Source organism: Lycorma delicatula, chromosome 3 (assembly GCF_047948215.1).
Source record: "Lycorma delicatula isolate Av1 chromosome 3, ASM4794821v1, whole genome shotgun sequence".
NCBI classification, from domain to species: domain Eukaryota; kingdom Metazoa; phylum Arthropoda; class Insecta; order Hemiptera; family Fulgoridae; genus Lycorma; species Lycorma delicatula.
The window spans coordinates 155993161-156017923 of NC_134457.1; the positions used below are offsets into that span (position 1 = coordinate 155993161).

Here is a 24763-nt window from a genome sequence, read left to right on the forward strand (position 1 = left end):
CGTACTCTACCACTCTCACTTTAGCAATGTGTGTGTTGCGTGTTCGTGTGTGCGCGCGCCTGCGTGTGTGTGCTTTATTTGATAGAAATAGTGACTCTCTCTCACACATTATCTCTCTATTAGTCTTTTCGACCGTTCCGTCGTACTCTACCACTCTCACTTTAGCAATGTGTGTGTTGGTGTGTGCGCGCGCCCGCGTGTGTGAGATTTTTTTCGATAGAATTAGTGTCTCTCTCACGCATTATCTCTCTATTAGTCTTTTCGTCCGTTCCGTCGTACTCTACCACTCTCCTTTTAGCAATGTGTGTGATTGTGTTGGTGTGTGTGCGAGCGCGAGCGTGTGTGTGTGATTTTTTTCGATAGAGATAGTGACTCTCTCACACATTATCTCTCTAGTAGTCTTTTCGACCGTTCCGTCGTACTCTACTACTCTCACTTTAGTGTTGTGTGTTGGTGTGTGTGTGTGATTGTTTCGATAGAAATAGTGACTCTCTCACGCATTATTTCTCTATTAGTCTTTTCGACCGTTCCGTCGTACTCTACCACTCTCACTTTAGCAATGTGTGTGATTGTGTTGGTGTGTGTGCGCGCACGTACACACACACACCAACACAGACTTGTGGAAGATTTAGTAGCAAAAAGAAAGGTAAGGAAAGAGATAAAGAAGTAATGATGGAGAAGAGGTGGAAGAAGTGAGTAGCACACTGCAGTAATGCAAAAAGAAATATATTTAGGAGCAAAGAAGTATAAAAGTGGTTAGAAAAGAAAAAAAGCAAATGCTGGAATAGTTCCATGGATCTTGAGAATGATTCCAGTAAAGAAATAATTGGAGTGTTGAGATAAAAAGAATACAATTAAACTATAAAGAATAAGATTGAAGAATTGGTGATTAAAGAAGATGTAAAACAAAGATAGAATGCTTACAGAAACTATTAAATGTGGTAGGGAAGACTGACTGGCTATTACACAAAGAAGAACATTATACTGATTATAGATTGGAGAGTGAGGATACTTCCATGAGAGAAATGAAGTTGGCAATAAAGAGAATGAGTATATGAAAAATTTGGTGAGTTAGTGACGAAGTAAGTGTTTAGATAATAAAGCAGGATTGTGTATTGATAGTCAGGTCATATAAAAGTTATGTCGAAAAAGAACCAAGTTTCAGAATAATCATTAAAAGATATTTAACCCTGTTCACAGAAAAGGCAATGAAAAATCTGAAAATTACAGAGGAGTTACGAGGCAGAGGCACCCCTACACCCTAAGCACTTCTTTATGAAAGAATGAAATACCAATTGGAGGACATACTACTTCTCTAATTAACCCAGAGCCTAAAGGTTCTGGAAGGGAAGGTACATAGTTGATTTGATCAACTGTGTGACAGATAATTTGATTAACAAGTGATAAATGAATTAGAATTGTTAATAGATAGGCAAAACCAGATTATATTCTTTACAAACATTAAGAAGCCTCAGATAACTACTCTAGAAGGAAACTATAAATAGCATTAAGAATGAAGGAGTGCCTCCAGAAATTATAGAATAGAATTATACGAATGGATAACAGTAAAAGCATTGTAATGATGTGTGGAGAGTGATTTCAGTTGGAGAGATTGAAAAATTTTGTGGTTGAGGCACGCTAAGACAAGGTGGTGTACTTGGTTATTTATCATGTTATGGGATTCAAATAAGCATACAGAACAGCCTATGAAGAATATAAAAGTTTGATTTTTATGTTGCAAATATATACCTTGTGTATTAAATAATTAAATAAATACTTTAATCAGAACAGAACATAATTATACATTACTTAGCTCACATCAGGAATGGTAAGTGTGCTACTCCATAGAAGACAAAGGAATTGAGTTAAAGGAAGGGAAAACCTAATAATCAGAGCATCATGTAATAAAAAATTAATGGATAAAAAAGAGAGGCTGTAATTTAACTAACGTATAAAGTAATCAACTATATGAATTGATTAATAAATACGATTTTTATGGAAAAAATAAAAACTGGCATTAATTGTAAAATATTTGAATAGATATTTAAGTACTTGTATTTCTGAGTAAATCTGTCTCCATGTCTGAATCTGCATACCTCAAGCCATCTAATGAAGCTCTGGTTCATTAACCAGTCTGGATGCAGGTCAGTGGGAATGTACCATCGTAGTCCAATCCATCTACAAACAGAACTCTCATGTATAACTTATGTTTCTGGAAAGAAGGATCCAGGCATATGAGAGAAGCCTGCTATAATTGGGTGGAATTTATCTTTGGATGTACCGATACAGTGTTCTGGTCTCTGTTTAAGCTAAGGAGGAAGTAGTTTGTTTATCACTACCACTCTTATTGGCTAACCCATGACTGAATATCCTGTCTTTTTGCAGAAGGGACAATATGGTAGTTTGTGAGAGCTCATTTATTTTAACTTTAGAGTAGGTTACAGTCTGCATTTCTTTAGTAGCCTTGGCATCTAAATGGGCTTGGTTTAAAAAGTGTATTATTACAGAATAAAATAAAGTTGTTATACCTTAATGCAAAACATGCTAATGGTGATTTATGAAGATTAGTTTGTTTTTACCATCGCAATATGGACAGGACATACGAGGATCACACAAGAGTACCTAATGTCAGGAGGAATCTCATCCCTATGCACACAATGCAACTGCCGCATGCACTGTGACCACATTCTCGTGGACTGCATATGTTATGTGGCGTTGCGTCGTAAGTTTAATCTACCTAGAAACATCCGTGATATCTTGTGCAATAATAACAAAATTTTAGACCGGATGTTTCTGTTTTTGCATAGTACCAGGTTACTGCAAAAAATTCTATATTATCATATATATTTTTATCTAGAAGAGTTTTATTATTTTGAGTTATTTTACCCTTTTATTAATAAAATTCCGGGCGATGATAACGCTCAGGCGTTTTTGGCCCCAAACCCAAAAAAAACCATCACAATTAGTGAGTGGCTCCTGTAAATGGATTATTTATCTAAACAGACAACAATGTTCAAACTGCAATGCTGCTTGATATAAAACAAAACTGAGGGACATGGGATATTATTTGACCCCCATGACAATTAATTTTTCTAAGCATGTTATACTATACTGTGATTTCCATAGTTGTTCAAAAGGGAATACTGTTGAGGAGTTTTTTGAACAAGGAGGGATTGCATGCCAATATATAAGCAAGAATAGAAATGGAAGATACCCTACCTTCGAAAATGGAATTTGAATTCAGTAAATAAAGCCACTATGAAAAATTAGCTTCTTAAGTACACAGAAAACTCTTACTACTCAAATATTTGATAAGAGATCTTTTGCTGAGTTTGCAGCTTCAAGTTCTGTGAACACAATTTCTGTAAACTTAAAAGAAAGATGGGATGGTCTAAGAATAAGATTTGTTCCTGAAAGTAATTTGCCATTTTTGTTGTAAGTCATATAATTCAAGTTTTTATTAAGTTAGCAAAGGTAAATAAAACAACAAGTTTAAATTTATTAATAACTTATACATAATCTTTTGTAAAAGAATCTCTTTTAAATTTTAAATAAATTGGCTGGAAGATCATTAGACAATTTATTAAATGTGAAAACAGAAGCAAAATAAGGATTTTTTTTGTTGGCCAAAGTATCATGTTATACAATGTAAAATTAATTCTTTTGTGAGGTTTAATGCAAATGATTATTTCTTGTGGTAATATATTATTATTTTTTTTGGTAATATTAGGAAATTTGTGAATTCTGGACATACATAATGAATTTTTAACATTTTTAATTTACGAAGTATTGGGCTATACAATTTATAGATCAAAACATAGATCTGCCAACCCATTTTTTCTGAAAACATGTGTGTCATTTCTTTAGGTAGTTCCAAAATGGAATATTATATTTTAGACAGGAGTATACTTAATTAATATTTAATTATGATTACAAACATTAGTATTTGATTAAGATACTTCAAATGTAAAACAGTATGATTTGATCTTGTTGTAAATAAAATCAATTTAGTTACCCCATAGCAAATTTATCATCTAATAAGACACCCAAAAATGTTTCATTATGAACAATAAGTATTTCTATTATTATTAATAATTGGAACTATTCATCTGATTAGTATCACTACTAAGATGGTGGGTGTAATTACCTGAGAAGATTACACTACAATAATTTTATTCATATTCAAAGCTATCTAGTAAGAATCCACTTAGTGAATGACTTTCTGAATTCTTATTGAAGGATCTTCAAATTTTGTTAATATAGTGGTACAATCTTTGAAGAGAGTAACAACAAATGGTCTGACATATTGAGGAAGATCAATTATAAACAAGAAGAGCATCCTGCAAATTGGAGGGTGTGAAATATGATAAATACCAGTAGGCAAAGGGCATTTAATAAACAGATTCTAATAAATTACTAAAGTTAAACAATTTTGTAAAAGCATGTTGGCATTTATTAGTAATAATTAGTCTTTTTAAATACTTTTTTTTCGATAGTTCATTTTTAAAAATGTATTTATTAAAAAGAAGCAAAGGATCTGTAGGCAATCTGTGTCCTTTATCTTGTAATTTGGACTTATTTTTTAAGATAAAGATATTACTTATCAGAAGATAAATTTTTATTTAATCTAAAGATCAAATTACAATCTAAGGGTGTGGCTTAATCAGTTGAAGCAGCTTCATTGATCCCATAAAATATTTAAAGATTACTGTATGTACATATTTTAATCATAATACCTCTTCTTTTTCTTTTCTTTTTCCTGTTTAGCCGTCTGGAATTACCATTCAGGTATTATTTCAGAGGATGATATGTATGAGTGTAAATGAAGTGTAGTCTTGTACAGTCTCACTTCGACCATTCCTGAGATGTGTGGTGAATTGAAACCCAACCACCAAAGAACACCGGTATCCATGATTTAGTATTCAAATCCATATAAATATAACTGACTTTACTAAGACTTGAACGCTGAAACTCTTGATTTCCAAATCAGCTGAATTGGGAAGACGCGTTCACCACTAGACCAATGCCGTGAGTTTTAATCATAATAGCTAGGCTTAAGCAAACACCCCAAAATTAGTTGAAAATTGTTGCAACCATTTTAAGTAATGTCAAGTTCTACTCAGTCAATGAAAATTGAATTTTTTTGAATTTCATAAAAGAATTTTTTAGAGAAAGAAAAAATTATTACTTAATACAATTTTATTAACGCTTAAATTTTAATACATTTGTACACAAAAATAATAAATCATTAATTCAGAATTTACAAAAGAAAACAATGGAAAATTCTTACAAGATGAAGAAATGTTCATATTAATCTATTACTATTATTATTATTATAATGTATTTATAATTTATGTTGTAGAAATATAACAGTTTATAGTATAAATATATATTCAGTTTTAAATTGGGTATCACATATGGCATTTATAAATTATAATTAAAATATTTTAAAAATTAAGCATTATTTCTTCTAAACATTATCTGCTAAAAATTATTTATTTTCTTAGGGATTATTCCATAGATATCATAATAGGTCATTCAAATTTTCAGTTGTCCAAGATCAATTCTTTATCTTTCTCTGTTGCTTCAAGTTTATGTCAAGATATTAAAAATGACTTTGATAGTTTATGGAATAAATATCGAGTGATGAAAATCAGTAAAACGCTTTTAGAAAAATACAGGTATTGCATACATAAAAAAGGAAAGTTATCATCTTATTGATATTTATTATATTTTAACATCACACTATGGAATGCAATTCTAAAAATTAAAATATCCATAAGTCAATGGAATTGGAAATTAATATGATTTATCTAAAATGGCAGTATCAAAAAATCCATTAAACCATATAAAATGAACATAAGAAAACCCAATTTCTATCTGCCATAACAGAATCCTGATTGACAACAGGCTGAATTAATAAAAAAAAAATGCACTTCATCACCACTTTAAAAAATGTTTGTTCTTAGAAATAATTTTTTTTAAATCATTGATCTTGACTCTCATTTCTTTTAAAATGTCATGCATCCATTTGCTACAAAAAAAAAATAATGTAACTAAAAATAGAAAAAATAAATAATCCAATTACATTATTATTTTTTATTTCTACTGATAATCTTTATAGAATTAATCTCAATGTAAGTATTTTCAATCTATTCAATTTTTTAAAGGGAATATATCACAAACAGATAAATAAATAATTGCATGGAATACAAATGGGAATACTTGAAAATAAATTTTTATTAAAGTAGATTTTATTTTATTTTACTACCATACTTTCTGGATATATAAATAATCCATCTCAGTGTTAATATATTTTTGTTTATTAAAATGAATAAATAAAACATGAAATTCTTCTTTTTTTAAAAAAAATGATGAATGTACTTCTGATGTAAGAATATAGCAGCAATAAAAAAATAATACAGAAAGAATTATCATCTATTGTATAACTACTTACATAAATTTATATATACATTGTGGAAGATATTTATTATAGTAATTTAATGATAATACCTATTAATTACTAATAAATGGCTAAAGATATATACATGGTAATGTTGTACAAAAATATAGAATATTTACATAGCACTTAACAGAAAATAAATTGTTAACATTATAAGTACTGCATACTAGAAATATGGTATTTATGGCTTAGAGTATTAAATTTAAAATTTAATTACAGTTTATACATGATATATATATAAAATTATGTTTATTAATAATTCATTTACAACAAGGTGTTATTAGGTATTAATTTCCATTTGGTTAAGAGATCAAAATTACTTCTGCTTTCTGAGTGTAACATTCTTTTATGTTATACAAAGCAAGAAAACATTCATATGGTTGGATAAAAATATTATTCTTTTGTAAAATTTTTGACAAAAATAAATAAAAACAAATATAATAAGACAATTACAAAAGATAATTAAGAAATTAAGTATAGCCATACTTTAATTTTTTTTGAATGTTATACATTTAATAGCATAGTGGATGTAGAATATTGAAATAGTAATTAAAAAAATTTTAATTCAGACTACATCATAATATATCTTTAAAATATAAAGTACAATCTTATTCTACACTCCTTATTAAAAATTAGGGTGCATCTTATAATTATAGGCTAAAAAAGCTTTAGCCTATGATTAGGCAAAGGAGAAGCCTTTGCCATTGATGCAGTTAAAGTAAAGCCTATCCTATAATCAATTGTACTATTACTTTTTATAGTTGGAAATATAAAAAGGTTGCTTTGTAGTAATTTTTATAAACAAAATTATGAAATGGGTAAGTGTCTTTAGATGAGATGATTATATAATAATATTGAAATAATTTACAAACTTATCTTTTATAAATTGTTTCTTGAGTTGTTCATACTCATGTAGGGGACTGGGCTTGAGAATTTATTTTCAAAATGGTCACTGAATTATAGAAATTCAGAGATAAATAAGAAGTTAATGATGGTAAGGCAAGACAGGATGTGGTGGTTAAGCAGTTTAATGTACAGAAATTCGAAGAGCTTACTACTAATGGCTTGGATTCTCAGAATCAACAAACTGTTGTACTGCTCTACCTATTTACCAGTTTACTATGTTGTTATTTGTGTCAGTTTTAAATTTTCTTTCCTGTATACTGTGCATATTCAGTTTTTCTATGAACTGGAGCTGTTCTATATCTATAAACATGAGATCTTCTTATACAGAAATTTATTTACAAAGTAAAGAAAGAAATCAAAACTTTCAAAGATCAATTAATTTTTTTGGTTACATTTTAGTTTTATAATTCGATCGATTTAAATTTTAATATAAAAATCAGTTTCGTTTAAAAACTAGATCAATTAATTTTATAGGTTTACATTTTTAAAATTATTCATGGAACAGTTATGCTCACTACACTATTACAAATTTAAATCGTAAATTTTACCATTTACAATTAAACAATAAAAATATTACACAAGTACATTTTTAATTAATTAAATTTATTTTTTAAATAATAAATTTAAATTAATAGTTTTTTTGAAATTTATATATATATATATATATATATATATATATATATATATATATATATATGAAGAAGATATGATCTGTTTATATTTTTAGCATACCAAGATTATACTACAAAGATTATTATTAAGTTTAGAGCAAAGGTAACACTGAAAAAACAAAAGGCAGAGAAAACAAGAATAACATTTATACCTAATGAAATTGATAATTAATAAGAAAAACACTATGAAAACATGGTAATTACTTTTAAACCTTTAGAAATTGTTTTAATGATTAATTATTAAAATAGAACTTATTTAATTATTTAAATTTTGTAATTTTTTTGTAACTTTATGTAGATAGTGTTCATAAAAATAATAAAAAAATGTATAAACTGACAAGAGTTAACAAAATAGATAATCTTTATTTTTAAAGCATCCTTGTAAACTGAAAATAATTTTTTAGATAGATGATTATTCAATGTGTACAAAACCATGATCTCTTAAGACAATAACTGATGGAAAAGAAGACATCAAAATAATATTACAATAATTTATTTTTAATTACTTACAGTTATTCTCATAAGTTTATCAAAAATGCATTAAATTTTAACATATAGATATAATCTTTGTAAACCATTAATTCTAACATTTTTATATTAGATAAGAGGATTTTTTCATATCAATAATACAAAAAATTATCAACAACATAAAAATATAAAATAATTAGAAAAATACAATATGAAAATACATCAATTAATTTCTTCCTGTGAATGCCCTGCTGCAGGAATTAACTGTAATTAATTACAACAATATTCAAATACAAGTCCAATGAATGTTACAAGTGCCATCAAAAAAATTACACCACATGTTTTTTTCTTTTTTTAAATGACTAGATGCCAGTGCACGAACACTAAATGTTTTTCACTGTATACCGCTGTAGAAAAATCACATCACAATTATTATTAATTAAAATTAAAATCAAATACAATCATTAGTTCTTGATAACTCGCACAATATAACAATTAATAATTTATTATGTACCATTCTGTAATCAGTCTTTTTATAAAGTATTCCACATGTAATATATTAATAAATAATATAAACATTGATATTATTTTCATTAAGTAACATTTTTTTAACATAATTTTTAAAAACTTTTTCAATTTTAACATCAGTAATGATCTAGTTTTACTATTATACAAGATGCTAAATTTATGAATTACTGCCATTCCAAATGAATTATAAAATATTGACAATCATTAATACTGTTAAGATACATAAAATGCATTTATTTCTTGAAGAGTAATCAGATTTAATAACAATGATTCTGCTACAAGTTAAATAAGAATCCTTTTAACAATTCTTTTATACGGCCATAATTTTTTTTACTTGTGGAATACTATAAATACTATTTAACAATATAAATAAAAGTCTATTCACTTCAAACCATTGTAACGTTACGTTTTTTCCTATCGCCACTGCTTACAGAACTAAGAGATCCTTGTAGGCTTGGATTAAATAGTAACATATTATTACGATGATATCCATTTACAAATGGTCCTGGTGGAGGTACAGTCTGCTGATGGCTTCCATAAACACCATCTGTTGACTGCTGTTGATTAAAAGACGGAAGAGGTGGAACTGGAGGTGCGTACTGCTCATGCTGATGACCGTATTCATCACCGACTTGACCATAAGGGCTGTGCCTTCTTTCGTGTTCATGAAGAAGTTGAGAAGCAGTCCAGGACTGATATGGACTGAGTGTTCGACCTCGTACGAGAGTTCCATTTTGAGGATTTGGATTTCCACTGATAATGCTTAAATTAGTATTATTAGAAACTGTTGTTTCTCTTGGAAGTGTCATTTGAGTATCACTGTATTGAGCGACACTATATCTTTTCTTGGGCTCTTCATCGATCAAACAACACGGTTCAAATTGAGGTGGTGCATTTCTTGGATCCAGCTCTGAACGTGAAGTAGAATTTAATACAGGTGATGATATCGACACATTTCCATTGCTGTTTGGTGATGTGGGAACAATCGATACATTCATTGGTTTTTCAGGATGTTTACTGCTATTAGGTTGTGTTTTTTCTGGTTTCCTTCTTCGAATTACACAGAAGTAGCAGTAAACAGCTAAACATATCGCTAATAAAATAACGCCGATAATTAAAGGGAGAATAAGGTCAAGATTAAATTCAATCTTCTCGGTAATTTTAGGAATGACACTTTCTTCTTGTGTAGGCCAAGATCCAAAATCTGTTGGTATGTATGGATAAGTAGATGAAGGTGGTGGTGGTGGAGGTGGTGAGGGAATTAAAACACGCACCCAGTTAGAAATTGGTCCTGGAACAGCATCTGGTGAAAGATCTTTAAAACCCCTAATAGCAATATATAATGTTTGGTCTAAAAGAGATGGATTCTTTGTTAATTCAAGGGTAAAAGTTGTCTCAGAACCAGGAGAAAGTGGGAATGGTGTACCATGTGACCATGTGGAAGCCGAATCAAAGTTATCCAATATTTCTCCAATACTTGTAGCATATTTCAATTCATACCTAGCTACTGATGATCCACCCATATCTGGTGCAGACCAACTCAGACGAGCCTTTAATTCACCTGGAAATACTTCAACCTTCAGATCACCAACTCTTCCCACATTCATTGCAGAAGCTATGTGTTCACTAGTGAATGTAATTGTTACTGGAGGGAGAACTCTTTGAAATGGTGATAATGGTTCTACTGATGGAGCAGGAACGTAGCTTCCACAGCAGTTAGGTGCTGAAAAAAGAATGAATTATATAATTTTTTTTAAAGGGAAATGTGAATAATGAGAAAAAATCATAATGATATTTTGCAACCTGAACATTTTGTTTTAAGCTGAATTAATTTCAAGTCCTATATATATATATATGTTTTAAGCTGAATTAATTTCAAGTCCTATATATATATATATATATGTTTATATATATATATATATATATATATATATGTTTATGTATATATATATATACATAAACATATACATACATTGATATCATTAACTTTTTATGATTTGACCATAATTTAGTTATCAGTATCAACACAGTATATTAAATTACATAACCTTTGCAGTCATCAACTTAATGTTACATTGACTTGATGATCATATGAATAAGTTGAGCCTTCCATTTGATATAAGTGTAAAAAAGAGCTTGTTCATAATATGATCACTCACAACAAAAACTGTCATGCACAATTCTGTTTTGTGGTTTTCTTATTTTTTTTTTTAGAATTTATAAAATAAGAATTATATTTGAAATATGAGAAAGCTAGAAATTTATTGCAGTAAACCTTCAATTATCAAAACCTTGGATTATCCAAACTGCTACTGTGTGTATATAGACCTACTCGTAGTACCATGCTGCTGTGCATATAAGATTCTGAATGATGCCTTATTGTTCTTTACTTAACAAAGAGAGCCATAAAATAACACCCTACATATTCTTATTTCCTTTTAATTATGAGAAGTAATGATATGATGTAGGCAACCACACAATCCGTACTGTGTTTATAATTTGTGTACGCCTATCTTCATGAAAAAATCATGTAGGTATGAGTTTTAATAAACAAATTTTGTTTAAATTATCTTTGCAAACAAACATTCTGTAATAGGAAATGAAAACTGATAAATAGGTTTTTTGTTTGATGGTTCATAAGTTCATTATAGCCCTGGTAAAAATCAATCTTAAGTCAGTCCTATTGTCAAGTCAGCCAGTAACCTCTTGTCTGTGATAAGTATGACATGTCATATGTGTAAAATTTGCACACACTTTATCTACAAACAGTACATACAATACATTTGTACATACAGTATCTGTATAAACAGTATTGTACATAGTTACAGTTCACAAGGTTATGTGTTATAATGTTACTGGTGTGTGATTCAGTAGTTTAAATTTTTAATTTAAAGTGACATTTTCATTTGTTTACTTTTTTACTACATGTGATAAGGAACAAATTTTCAATACTCAAGACTGTATTTTGTTATTGTGTTATTTTTTTATTTAAAATGTATGACAAAACAAAGAGGAAGCGTGTCGTCTTTAATTTAGCCGAAAAATATAAAATTATTGAAAGCCTAGATCGTGGGGCATCGTCTAAAAGTAAAATGATTGAATGCAGGATAGGAAAAAACTACAATTTCAGGTATAAAATCTAGCAAAGAAAAAATAAATGCTGTTTTCCTAAAAATGGATTCGCGAAACCAAAAAAAACTTTTGAAACCTGTAAAATTTTAAAAGCTGCTGGAGGTGAATCTAGAAGACACTGTTTGTAAGTGGTATCTACAGCAAAGGTGTGCAGGAGTTCCAGTTTGGGGTACTGAACTAAAGGGTGCTGCTGAGAGGCTTTAGGAACAATTATCAATAGAAAATTTTAAAGCAAGTGACAGATGACTGTAGCATTTCCGAAACCGTCACAGAATTAGCAATGTTAAATTGCACGACAAAGCCTTACGGGTAAAGAAAGCGTTGCTTCATTTTGAGAAAAACTTCATCAAATAATTATCAAGGAAGGGTACAAGGAATCACAAATATACAATGGTGACAAGACAAGCTTATTCTGGAAAACTTTTCCCGAAAACACTCACGCTTTTAGAAATGAAAAGCGCACACCCGGTCAAAAAAAATCAAAGCAAAGGATCTCTGCTCTTTTGTGTGCGAGTTTGTGGGTAGCCCCCGACTAATACCAACAATTGTTGGAAAATTGGAAAACCACAGAAACTGAAAGATCTTATTTTGGCAAATAAAATGCCCGTTCAATACTATGCATCAACAAACACATGGTTTACGCAAAGGATTTTTTCGTCTTGGTTTCATGAAAAGTTTGTACCCGAAGTGTATAGGTTTCAAACAGAAGATCTGAAAGTTACTAAGGAAGATATAAAAGCATTATTCTTACAAGATAATGTCCCAACTCACGCGAACCCATTAAAAAGTCATGACGGGAAGATTAAGTATATACTTGCTACCTAATACAAGTTCTCTTATCCAGCCAATGGATCAGGAAGTGATAGAGACTAAAAATTGGGCAAACCAAAAGGAATACTTGGATGAGGTGTTGGTTATTTTGGAAGAAGGTGGTGGTTAAATTATTAATGACATCTGCAGGAAGTGGACACTAAAAAACATTGATTCGTACAACATAAGATCTGCAGTTTATAATTTTTTAGAAGCCTGGAAGTCTTTAAAAATTAGAACTCTTCAGAATGCTTAGAAAGAACTGCTTTCCAATACAGAAATGGAGATATATTCTAAACAACTAGAAGTGGAAGAGAAGAAGCTGTGGAGAAGAATGTGACTGAAGATGATGTGAGAGAATGGCTTGAGAGCAACGAAAGTGATCTCGAAATGCAAGTGCTTAGTGAATAGATAGCAGATGAAGTGATAGCAATTCAGGAAAATAACAAAGATTGTGAAGAATTTGTGTATTATGTGAGTAAGTACAGTGTAACTCACACATAATTTTACAATGCTGAATTGTCACTGATCAAGTGGTGGTAGACTTCCTTCTTCAAACTTTTTATAATAATAATAATAATGTAACTTTTGTTAAATTATTAATTCCTCGATTGTCAGAACTTTTCAGTAACCAAACTGGTTTCCCCCCCATTTCCGATAATCTGAGGTTTTACTGTAATTTCTAGCTTTCGTAACATTACTTATTAGTAATGTTATATTTAATAATGATAATACTTTAAATTATTTTTTTTCAGTAGCAGGATTTCAAATATTTACCAGTATCAAGAGGTTTGCTGCTCAGTTGACTAACATCATATTTCCAACTGTAAGCTGTATTTCCATTATCACTAACAGTAACTTCAAATGTATAGACACCTGGTCCACCTACTGCTGGACTGAAGTATCTTGAATATATTCCATCACCTTTCATTAAGTCTGGATCTAAAAAAAAAATGTATATATATTTATATAATAATTACATATATCATCAAACTAAACTATGAATATGAAGTACTTATAATACTTACTTATACCCTATAGTCACTTTTAATTTTCATTTATCTTATACCTATATTTGCAGGTACTGTGAAATTATCATGTTGTAATGATGCAGTTTACCACTTTAACAGATGTTCAATTTGAAGTTTTATTTTTAATTATTTTTATTTAATATAAGAATTGCTAGAAAAATTATATTTTACTTCTTTTACCAATTCATTATAATGGCATAGTAAAAATAGTTACTTTAAAACAATTATTCTAACAACTGAAGTTATTTTTAATATTTAAAAGCAATTAAAAAAAATTATAAAGCTATTTTATAAATTACTAATTTATACAACTTTTAAACTAATTAACAGAAGATTTTGAATAAAGTTCTTAAGTTTATTTTTTTGATTTTGAGATGCTAATACTGCATAACAGATTGTAAGCCCAACTGCAATTCAGCATTTGGTCTTGTTTCATTTGAGCTTGCCCATTTCCCAGACAGTCCTATTAATTTAACCTGTGACTGCAGTACATCACTAACACAAAAGGGTTCAGATTGAATGAAAGACTGGTCCAGTGAAAGTATTTAACTGGATATAAATCACAGTTCTGCATTACAGAATAACTTTATTATAAGTTGAGGGCAGTATTAATACATAGGATACTAATTTTTAAAAGCACAGACCACGAAATTATACTTTTCAAAGGAATTTATTGTTTGGGGACTGCAAAATTTTTTGCAATGTAGAGTATACTTTTGATGTTTTGTCTATTTCTTTTTAAAATAAATACTCAAAAAAAGTAACATTTTTTAAGGTTTAAAAAAATTTATTTTTTAATTCAAGTAACATAGTATTACATGAACTGAAGACAAGCAATAAAAATAATGTGAATAACACATAGTTCATTGTATAATAAATAAGTTCTGTTTTAATCAAGTTGTATTCCATAAAATTTCATTACTAAAAGTTTTTTACTTTATTTTATTTCATTTCTTACTTAATTACTCTTATTTTTCTATTAACCAGTTACCGAAGAAACTAATAAAGAATATTATTATTCTATAATAATATTATAAAAATTATTATTTAAAGTTTGTGATAAATCACACATCCACTTATTAACAACAAATGTTAATAAAAAAAAAAAAAATTGCGTATTATGCAAGTAAGTACAGTGTAACTCGCACATAATTTTACAATGCTGAATTGCCACTGATCAGGTGGTGGTAGTAGAATTCCTTCTTCAACCTTTTTATAATAATAATAATAACGATGTAACTTTTGTTAAATTATTAAATTTTTATTATAATAAGGAAAATTAACTTATTTTGTGTTGCTTGGAAATAATATGGCAGCATAATTTTATAAATAAATTATTACGAGGCATATTCATAAAGTAAGGACCATCGGCTTATATTTAAATATTAATGGGTCTGAACACAGTTTCATCTGTGCAGGGTCAGCTATCAACTATTTATGAAGCCACTGCAGTTATTGTTTTGATTCAGTAGTTGTTTGCCTGCCGGTCAATGCAGATCACAATGTCAGCGACAAACGTTTCTCCTGCCAGTTCTGAAGTGCACGCTGTGATTTGATTTTTGTGTGCAAAAGAATCTTCAGCTGCTGAAATTCATCAGGAGTTGTGCCCAGTGTATGGACCTACAGTAATGAATGAAGGAAAGGTTAGGCAATGGTGTTAAGATTTAAAAAATGACTGCACAAATATGCATGACGAAGAGTGAAGTAGCAGGCCCAGTATTCAGACCGATGAAATCGTTGAACAAGTGAACTGAGAACTGCGATGTGATTGGCGATTGACAATTAGTGCTCTGGCTGATGAACTTCCGCATGTTGGACGCACCTCATGTACATGATTGTCACAGAAAAGCTTGGATATCAAAAATTGTGTGCAAGGTGGGTACCAAAAATGCTCACTGACCAACATAAAGAGCAAAGAATGTACAGTGGACGAGCATTTTTGGCCGCTATGGACAAGATGGAGATGATTTATTATCCCACATTGTTATGGGTGACAAGATGTGGATATCCTACACCAACACAGAATCGAAACAACAGTGAATGCAGTGGCACCTTTCAAGTTCTCCAAAACCGAATAAGTTTAAGCAATCTCTGCACTTGAATCAAACAATGTTGGCTACCATTTTTGGAATGAAAAAGGCATTATTGTGGTTGATTTAATAGAACTTGGATCAACAATTACAGCTGATGTGTACTGCAAAATGCTCACTAAACTGAGATGTGTAATCCAAAATCGACGATGCACCAAACTGTCATCTGATATAATCCTCTTTCATGATAATATGCGTCCTCACACCACTGCCTTAATCAAGAAGAAGATTCGAGATTTTTGTTGTAACTTTTTGACCGCTTTCCATATAGTCTCAACCTTGCACCTAGTGACTACTTCCTCTTCTTGCATTTGAAAAAGTGGTTTGGTGGACAACGATTTGAAAACAATGAGGAACTCAAGACTGCCATTGTCAACCGATTCAATTCCCAGATGGTGAACTTCTATGCAGAGGGGTTAAAGAAACTGGTACAGTATTACGAAAAGTGCTTAGAACTGAATGGCGATTATGTGGAAAAGTGAAGTAGATATTTAGTAAACTAAAACTGTAAGTAAAAACCTTTTCTCATGAATTAATTTTTTTTAATGACCAAACAGAGCCCTTACTTTATGAATATGCCTCGTTTATAAATACACTTAAGATTTATTTTTTACCTCCACTGCCTGTGTCAATTAATTCAAATTTTTCTTTATGGACACTTGAACCATTAGTACCAGGACGTGTTACTGTTACTTGAACTCTTGCTCCAAGAACTGGGTAATCGCCTCGTTTGACCTGTTCAATCAAATAGCTTTATTAATTAATTAAATAATATAATTTAACAAATATATTTAATAACAAATATTATTAATCGCTAAAGAAATAATTAATATTACTTTGAATAACTAGTTGACTGGAAATAACACAACTTGCTAACTACAAAATTATTACTCATCAAAATTTAGAAAGCATCAACATATAAATATGCAGAAGTTCTACTTGAAGTGTCTGAGATACTGTTGGCATTGCTAATAGTACAGTGTAGAGGATAATGTACCATAACAGGATGTCATAAGTAGCAAGAAGCCAGTTGCCAGTCTACTCATGAATGTTAACAGTTTCTAAACTTTGATGGGTAATAAAAAATATAATTTTCCATTTATAATAATTTATGCAGTACTGATAAAGTTTGAATTTTCACTAATTAGAGAAAATATCAGAATTTCATGAAAACTAGCATAACAAAATAACACAAAATTATTATCATTTAAAAAAATAAACTATCACTTAAAAAGAAATTAGTCATATTAAGAAAAAATAAAAGTTTAATGACTAATAATGAATAAAATGTAAAACAAAGAATGATACTTTCTACAAGCAGATTTTAATATTAAGAGTTTCAATGAAATAAGTAATTTATGTGATAATAAAAACAATTATGTAAAACAATAATTTTAAAATTGTTACTATTATAAATAAGAAAACACAATCTCTTCCAAGAAAATAATCTTAATAAGCTCAATTCAATTACAATAGTTACATATGATTATTCTACAAGCACAGAATGTAAAATTTTAACAACAGAAAATGTAATTTAGTGAGTATATTACATCAAACTACCAAATGTCAATTGGGCTAAATTATTTTTTATTCAGAGGTGGTTTTATCATATATAAATACTTAATGCAAAAAATTAGATTGGGTTAAAACATGATAGAAATGCTTGAGTAATATTACTTTTGAATCTTACAAAAATTATAGACTTTCCTTACCTGCAATTATTTGTTTCCCCCATGGATATATTACTCATGTAAGACTAACAAATTATTAAATGGAAGAACATATACTACTGTAAGTATATTTATACATTACAATAAAAGTTGTTAAAATTAAATTAAATTTTTAAACAATTTACAGCAATACAGAAATAAATTTTTCACATCAACCTAATATGAGCTAAACTTTAAATAAATACCATAAAATAAAGAAAACATGAGAACTTTTAGGATTAACAAACTTAGCTGCAATGCAATGGCTCTTTGTTGGTAAAACAATGCTTTAGCTCCATCAGTAAAACAACACAACTGTAGGTTAACTTTTATTTAAGTGTAATTGCAAGAACTACTTAAGTAACTACTTGAGTGGATAAGCTTAAAACAAATAATAAAGTGCTGATAACATACAAACAGTTATAGCTGTCCATCATATTACTCTACATAACATTTTGCAAATAAACGGTAAAATTAAAAATGAAAAAACATAGATAATAATAAACATCATTAAAATTAATAATGAAACCTGCCTCAGTATAAAGAACGAGTGGGTTGAGTGTTCTGCTGGTCCAGAGCCGTGCTCTAACAATGGGTGCAGTTTTTGTCCATGGGGTTGCCATTACTTGTACATAGTGAGGTTGTGGACTACCAGGGAATCGTTCAATAGTATATGTCCATGTACCAGTCTAAAATAATAAAATAAAATAAATTAGTTAACAAAATGTATTAAATATATATTAATAAATTGTAATTCAATTTAATATATGTGGTAACAAAATTATGTGAAATATCACAATATAATACATCATTTTTACAAAAATATAACAAGTAATTTAATTTGGCTTATTTTAACATTTAAATCCAACTTTTATGGTGAAATAGCAGTGTCTCAGTCATTCATCTGGAAGATCCTGAGTTTGAATCTTGGTCAGCATGGTATTTATTATATACTAAAAAATTTTTCATTTCACATTCCCACACATAAGATTCTAGATTATGTATGGGGGAAAATAGAACTTTACATGTATTATAGGTTTTAAAAACTTTATCGGTTTTAAAAAAGGTGAAAGAATTTTAAAGACTGATTGCAGTACATTTTTACTTTTGAATGAAAGTTATAAAAACTTTACCTATGCCTAAGCCAGCTTTCTCTTAAGGTAAGTCTTGAAAAAGTTTAATTTAGAATGAAGGCTAGCTTTGATGCTGGTGAAGTTTGAAAAAGTCTTTCATTTTAAAAAGGTGTATTAAAGTTGATTTTTATAAATCTTTTCAATGATTAAATGCTTATTAAAATATTATATAATCTTTACAATACACCATACTAGATATTTCAACTATTTTATTAATTACTGAATAGTATTCTATATAAATAATTATAGTTAAAGTAAAAGTTAGTGATATACATTTTTTCTAATACTAAAAGTTTGAGAAAATTTAATGTAATTAAGAGATTCATTGGAGAGATTTTGGGAATTACTCACTCATTAGCTGTTTTAATGTAATTGTAAACAGAATTATTAATTTTAATTTATTAATATGAAATATTATCTCATTATTCAATCTGTATAATGCTCTCAACAAAGTTAATGATCAATCAATTGAAGGTGTAGTAGTAGTCTAAAGAGAAAAAATTATTATGCTATGATCTGTAGGTGAATTGCTGTCATTACTGAAGCGAAACAGATATTTGCTGCATACAATGAAAGAAGTTTCGAGCAAAGGATAAAATTTGAAGATAAATATGAACAAAATGAAAGTTATGGTCAATTGTGAAGGCAGACTTGTTATCCAGAAGTTAACCTTTTTATAAATGAATAAAGATTAGAAGAAATGAAAGAGTTCACCTGTTTAGGCTGAACAATAAGTAGCTTTGGAAGAAACAGGAGATATATTGTAAGCAGTATTGCTCGTGGAAACGTTGCATTTAATTATAAGTGGAAGCTACTAACCCCTAAAGAAATTGATTTGGCAACAAGGAAAAGGTTCTTCAAGATCTATGTTTGGAGTATAGCACTATATGGCTATGAGACTTGGACAATAGGAACATAAGGGTAACAAAGGCCAAAGGTATTCGAGATGCAAAGCTATTGGAAAATTGTGAAAATATCAAGGAACAGCAATGTTCTTGCAAGAATAGTTGAGAAAGAACCTGTTTGGAAAAATACCAGAAAACAAATAATAATAAGATGAACTTATTATTGGTAAAAACTATAATAACTTATAATTATAATAGAAGACTACATTGTGGGTAAGCGATCAAAAGGAAGACCATAATTCCAGTACAGTAAATAAGACAAAACTCTAGTTTATGTAGCAAATAATTAATGATATGCATTGCAGCTCTGATGTAGACATGAAACAAAAAGCACAAAATTGATTGAACAGAAGAACTGCTTTAAGTCAGTCTTTAGATTGACAACCAAAGAATAATAATAATAATATTGACTCAAATATTAACTTCAGTAAGGTTCAGATAAGAATAAGTTGTACTCTTCAATATATTGTAATTAGAATACTACTGTTATGTTACTGTACAATCTGTACTAATTTTAATATCTGTTAGTTGTTCATATAATATAGAGAGAAAATATTCCTGTTTGGCATTTTTTATTATCTGCTTAAACTACATTAAGCAGAATTCAATTGCTATCTTGTTACTATCATAATTTTTGTTTATTCAATTACCTCATTGATTTTTGCTGGTAAACTAAGTAATTTTAAGGATAATAATGAATCTGATCGGGTAGAATATACTTGATGTGAGGGACTGGTAAGTGATATTCCTCGTATCAAAGGATTTTCTACGTTATGAGTCAATACTGTAAATTGAGCAGGTTCTCCAAGCCATTCTTCCAACACAAAATTTCCTGTAACACTTGTTCTTCCATCATCCAGCAGCTCTCGCCTATGAATCTGTAAAATAAAGGAAAAAGTTAAAATTAAAATAACAATTTTTTCTTGTAAACTTTAAAGCATATAATATATGTGTATTTTTATATGTTTATGTTTATGCTTATGTATACTCTAAATATATGTATTTTTATACAACTAATTCATTGCCAACAAATTACTGGTTGTTAAATTTTACCATTAGATCGCTGCTGGCAAATTAATTTGATTACCATGATAATACTATGACATCAGGGGAAAATTAAACTAGTAAATAATAGAACATTTTTGATTATTTAGTATAAGAATTAAATATATCAACTTACTTCAAGACGAAGATCTGAAATATCGCCTTGGTAGTACTTTCCAATAAGGTTCCAGAAAACATTGGTGAGACGAAAGTATGTAGAAAGAAATGACAAAGCCATATTGTATCTGTTTTCAGTTACGGTATATGCAACACCTCCAGTACTTTCTGCAAGCCAATCTAGAGGTTGTGATCTCAATTGTCCTGGGTACGTTATAGTAGCGATTCTAATCTTTGCATTATATAATTTTTCTGTAAGTTCTATTAATTCTTGTGAGCGATCTAATGTTCCAGGAGCAACTATAACAATAACAGAGCTAGCTGGACCTCTCATTGCAGCTCTTTCTTCTAACATCTGAAAAATGTAAGAGTAATATTAAATAGGTATAGAAAACTGGGAAAGAATGGTTTCGTATGTAAGTAATAATATTTACGTAAGAGTAAAAAACTTTTCAACTGATCATGATCATACAAAAAAATACAAATTAACTTCTTGTAACTTTTGTACACTACTGGTCATTACTAATAGTCATTATTATACATATTAGTCATTTTTCTTTACTAAATGTGTAAATAATAATAATTTATCAATTGATATGAACAAAAATATAATTGAAATAAAAAAAAGAGAAGGTACACACACACACACACACACATACACACACTCTGAATTAATTGAAAATATTTTTCACATGATCAACAAAAGAACTGTATGCACATAACCTATTATAAAATTTTGACAGTTAATGGAAAATAAAATGGCCAAACTCAAGAACATAATAATACTAGGTTAGGGGTTTTTGACAACCTATGCTTGAACATATTATGGCATGGATTGAGAAGGGGGATAAAGAGGTAAAAGTATAGGGTTAAACATTTGACAAAAATCCAAATGTTATTGGGTTAGTAAAAATATCATATATTTGTTTTTTGTACTGTTACTAGCTACAAGAGAAAACAATACTGTTCCTGTTTTGTGCTTAGTTGCAGTCTATCCATTATTTATCAACAAAAATAACAAAGCAACTGATACAAAATGAAATTAAATAAACTTTATATTGAGAAGTTTTATTAGAAATAAAACTTAATGCACACGAGTGACATTGACACATATTTATAGATGTTATCTGTAAAACCATATTCTCTGTGTTGTAATGTGAAATCAGTTTGAAATAGCAATCAGGTATAGCAATTTTATAAGGATTGTTGGTAGAATATTACAAAAAATATATAACACACTAATAAATAAAATTTCAAAATTCAAAATTTATAATTTATTTACAAGTTAGTAACTATTTATTCTGATCCTTTACCATTGCATTATGGGATTTCAATAGACCTATATGAGCTAATAATCCATTTTGACTTTTGTATAAGTAATTTTGACTTTTGTGTATCTGAGAATACTGTTATCAATTTATATGCTACACGAGTTTCAGTAGGTGTAACTTTCTTAACAAAACTTTCTGAATATATTCAGTGTAATTAATTAATAATAGGATTAATACATAAAATAATAAACAATATTACCATATATTATAATCATGGAACAGATTTTTATCAGTTAATAGATGATTCTGGGAATCTCTGGATCACAGCGATATCCAAGAGGGTACACTTAAAAACATTCCCAACAATCACATGTGCGCACACACACACACACACACACACACACACACACACACACACACACACGGGCACATTCAATAAAAAAAGATAGCACTTAAGTTTCTTTATAAATAAAAAGAAAAAACTCATTGTATTTCATTTACACAGCTACTGAAAGAAGTTAACAGTAAATAATAGATAAAATTATTTTGAAGTGCTATATCCATTAGCCACTTTAGAGCTCAAAGGGTAATCTTTTGAGTGTATAGGGTTGGTAGTGGCAATGACAGGTCTGAAAATATGGGTCACCAGAACCTACGACCAGCAAGCTAGTGCTCATGTCAGAGGGTGGAAAACAAGTATAAAAGCAGTAAGAGCTATATTTCAAATAGATTTTCAATCCATTCAACTGAAGAAAAGCGACATGGCTTTTCATATAGTTTTTAATCTTTGTACATTTTAAAAATAACTTTATGAAAATAAAATTTTATTTATTAATAAAAAAACTTTCACTTTTTGAAGTTTTAAGTAACACTAAATACCAGTTACCATGACAACCACCAATAAATGCAAAGAATTGCAATATATTCAGATTAAATTTTGTGTATTATGTTCATGCCTAAAGAAACTTGAGATTAATGTAAATATTTTGAATTCAGATTAAACAGATCACTGGCTTATTATTTTAATAATTCCATAAATAACCACAACAAAATAAAATTGATATTTAGAAAAATCAATAAATTTTCTAGTTTACAGATGCACATGTATGCATAAATATAAATATTAATGAATATTGTAGCTTGATTTTACCTGAAATGCCTGATTAAGACCACAGGCTAAACAAGCTGGTGCACGAGAATCTCCTGGTGTATAAGGAATATTTGATGCGACTAAATCCCGAGCCTCTGGTCCCTGAAGAGAACTTAAACCATGAATCCTGGTTGCTGATCCTTCATTGGCTGAAACAATTCCCACTTCTGTATTCGGAGGTAAATCATGAACTGCCCATTTTCTAATAGCCAATCTCAAAAAACTCCATGATTCCTATAAAAAACAACAATGGTTATTATTTTCAATAACATAATAAAAGTATGCAGTTCATAGAATGAATGAAATTAATAATAAAATATGTGCATCACTGAACAATAACTGTTGTGTTTTTCATTTAATGTGAATTACAGTAATAAATTTTAACTTAACAATTGTTAATGAAAAATTAGGAAAGTATTATTTATCATTAAAAAAATTCATATTTAAAAGCCAAACATTATTTAATATTTATTTTTATACAAATATATACAAACAATTAAGCAAAGATGTATTTAAAAAAGAAACACATAAAACACAAGTTAAAAGAAGTAAAAAGTTAAAAACTTACGTATGACTTTGCTCTCTGTAACAAGGTAACATAGACTGTCAGAGATATATTTACAAGAAAATAAGACTTAAATCTAAAATAACTAAGCTAAATATTTATATTTATAAATAAATTAACAAATCACTAATTTAGTGTATTTAATAATAATTGATAAAAATTACTGAAAGCATCTCATTAAGTAATGAGTTTGAAATCTTCAATTACAAATGTACTGAATTAAATGAAATATTATTTCAAAATTATTTCCAAACAATGAAGTACAATTAATTATGAATAGAATTTTATTAATTTATCAATTAATTTATTTTTCTTTATAAATTAATGCTGCATTTATTGAAGTAAATGAATTAGATATCTTTTTTAATTTCTTAATTAACATTCACCTTATTCATATGTGCTGAATTTGCTTATTGTCAGAGTACAATTTTGAGAATGATATTTCCTCAAAATAGATATAAATGAAATTTCAAGTTTAATGGAATGAAAGTTTATCACTTTCCTATGTGATATTTTGATTAGAATAATTGTATTTCCAATTAAAAAAAAGATAGTAATATTAATTAAAACTACTTGTATACTCCACCGCAGGTGAAATTACTTAAAAATTATTATTCATTAATAATATGCTTTAATTTAATTATATTGGTCATTCTCTATTCATTAATATTACTTTTTCTTTAAGCAATCCACCCAAAACTGCATTGACGTGTTCACAACTTCAATTATAGTATAAATAAAACACTTCTGTCAATTCTTAAATATAAAAC

General features: G+C 28.9%; 1 protein-coding gene across 4 annotated transcripts in view; it reads right to left on the reverse strand.

Moving 5' to 3' along the window:
- Window positions 1–8344: 8344 nt before the first annotated feature.
- LOC142322133 (calcium-activated chloride channel regulator 1-like) overlaps window positions 8345–24763 on the reverse strand; it is a 279348-nt gene continuing 262929 nt past the window's right edge. Inside the window, exons 7-14 of one of the 4 annotated variants that reach the window (XM_075360854.1) lie at window positions 23997–24011; window positions 23429–23662; window positions 21027–21362; window positions 20497–20724; window positions 18342–18497; window positions 16714–16834; window positions 13756–13920; window positions 8345–10759 (exon numbers count right to left, since the gene is read on the reverse strand). In XM_075360854.1, the coding sequence (XP_075216969.1) occupies window positions 9423–10759; window positions 13756–13920; window positions 16714–16834; window positions 18342–18497; window positions 20497–20724; window positions 21027–21362; window positions 23429–23662; window positions 23997–24011 (2592 nt within the window). In that variant the 3' untranslated portion in view covers window positions 8345–9422. The remainder of the gene's footprint in view (window positions 10760–13755; window positions 13921–16713; window positions 16835–18341; window positions 18498–20496; window positions 20725–21026; window positions 21363–23428; window positions 23663–23996; window positions 24012–24763) is intronic. The other 3 variants (XM_075360856.1, XM_075360855.1, XM_075360857.1) reach the window with 3 other exon arrangements.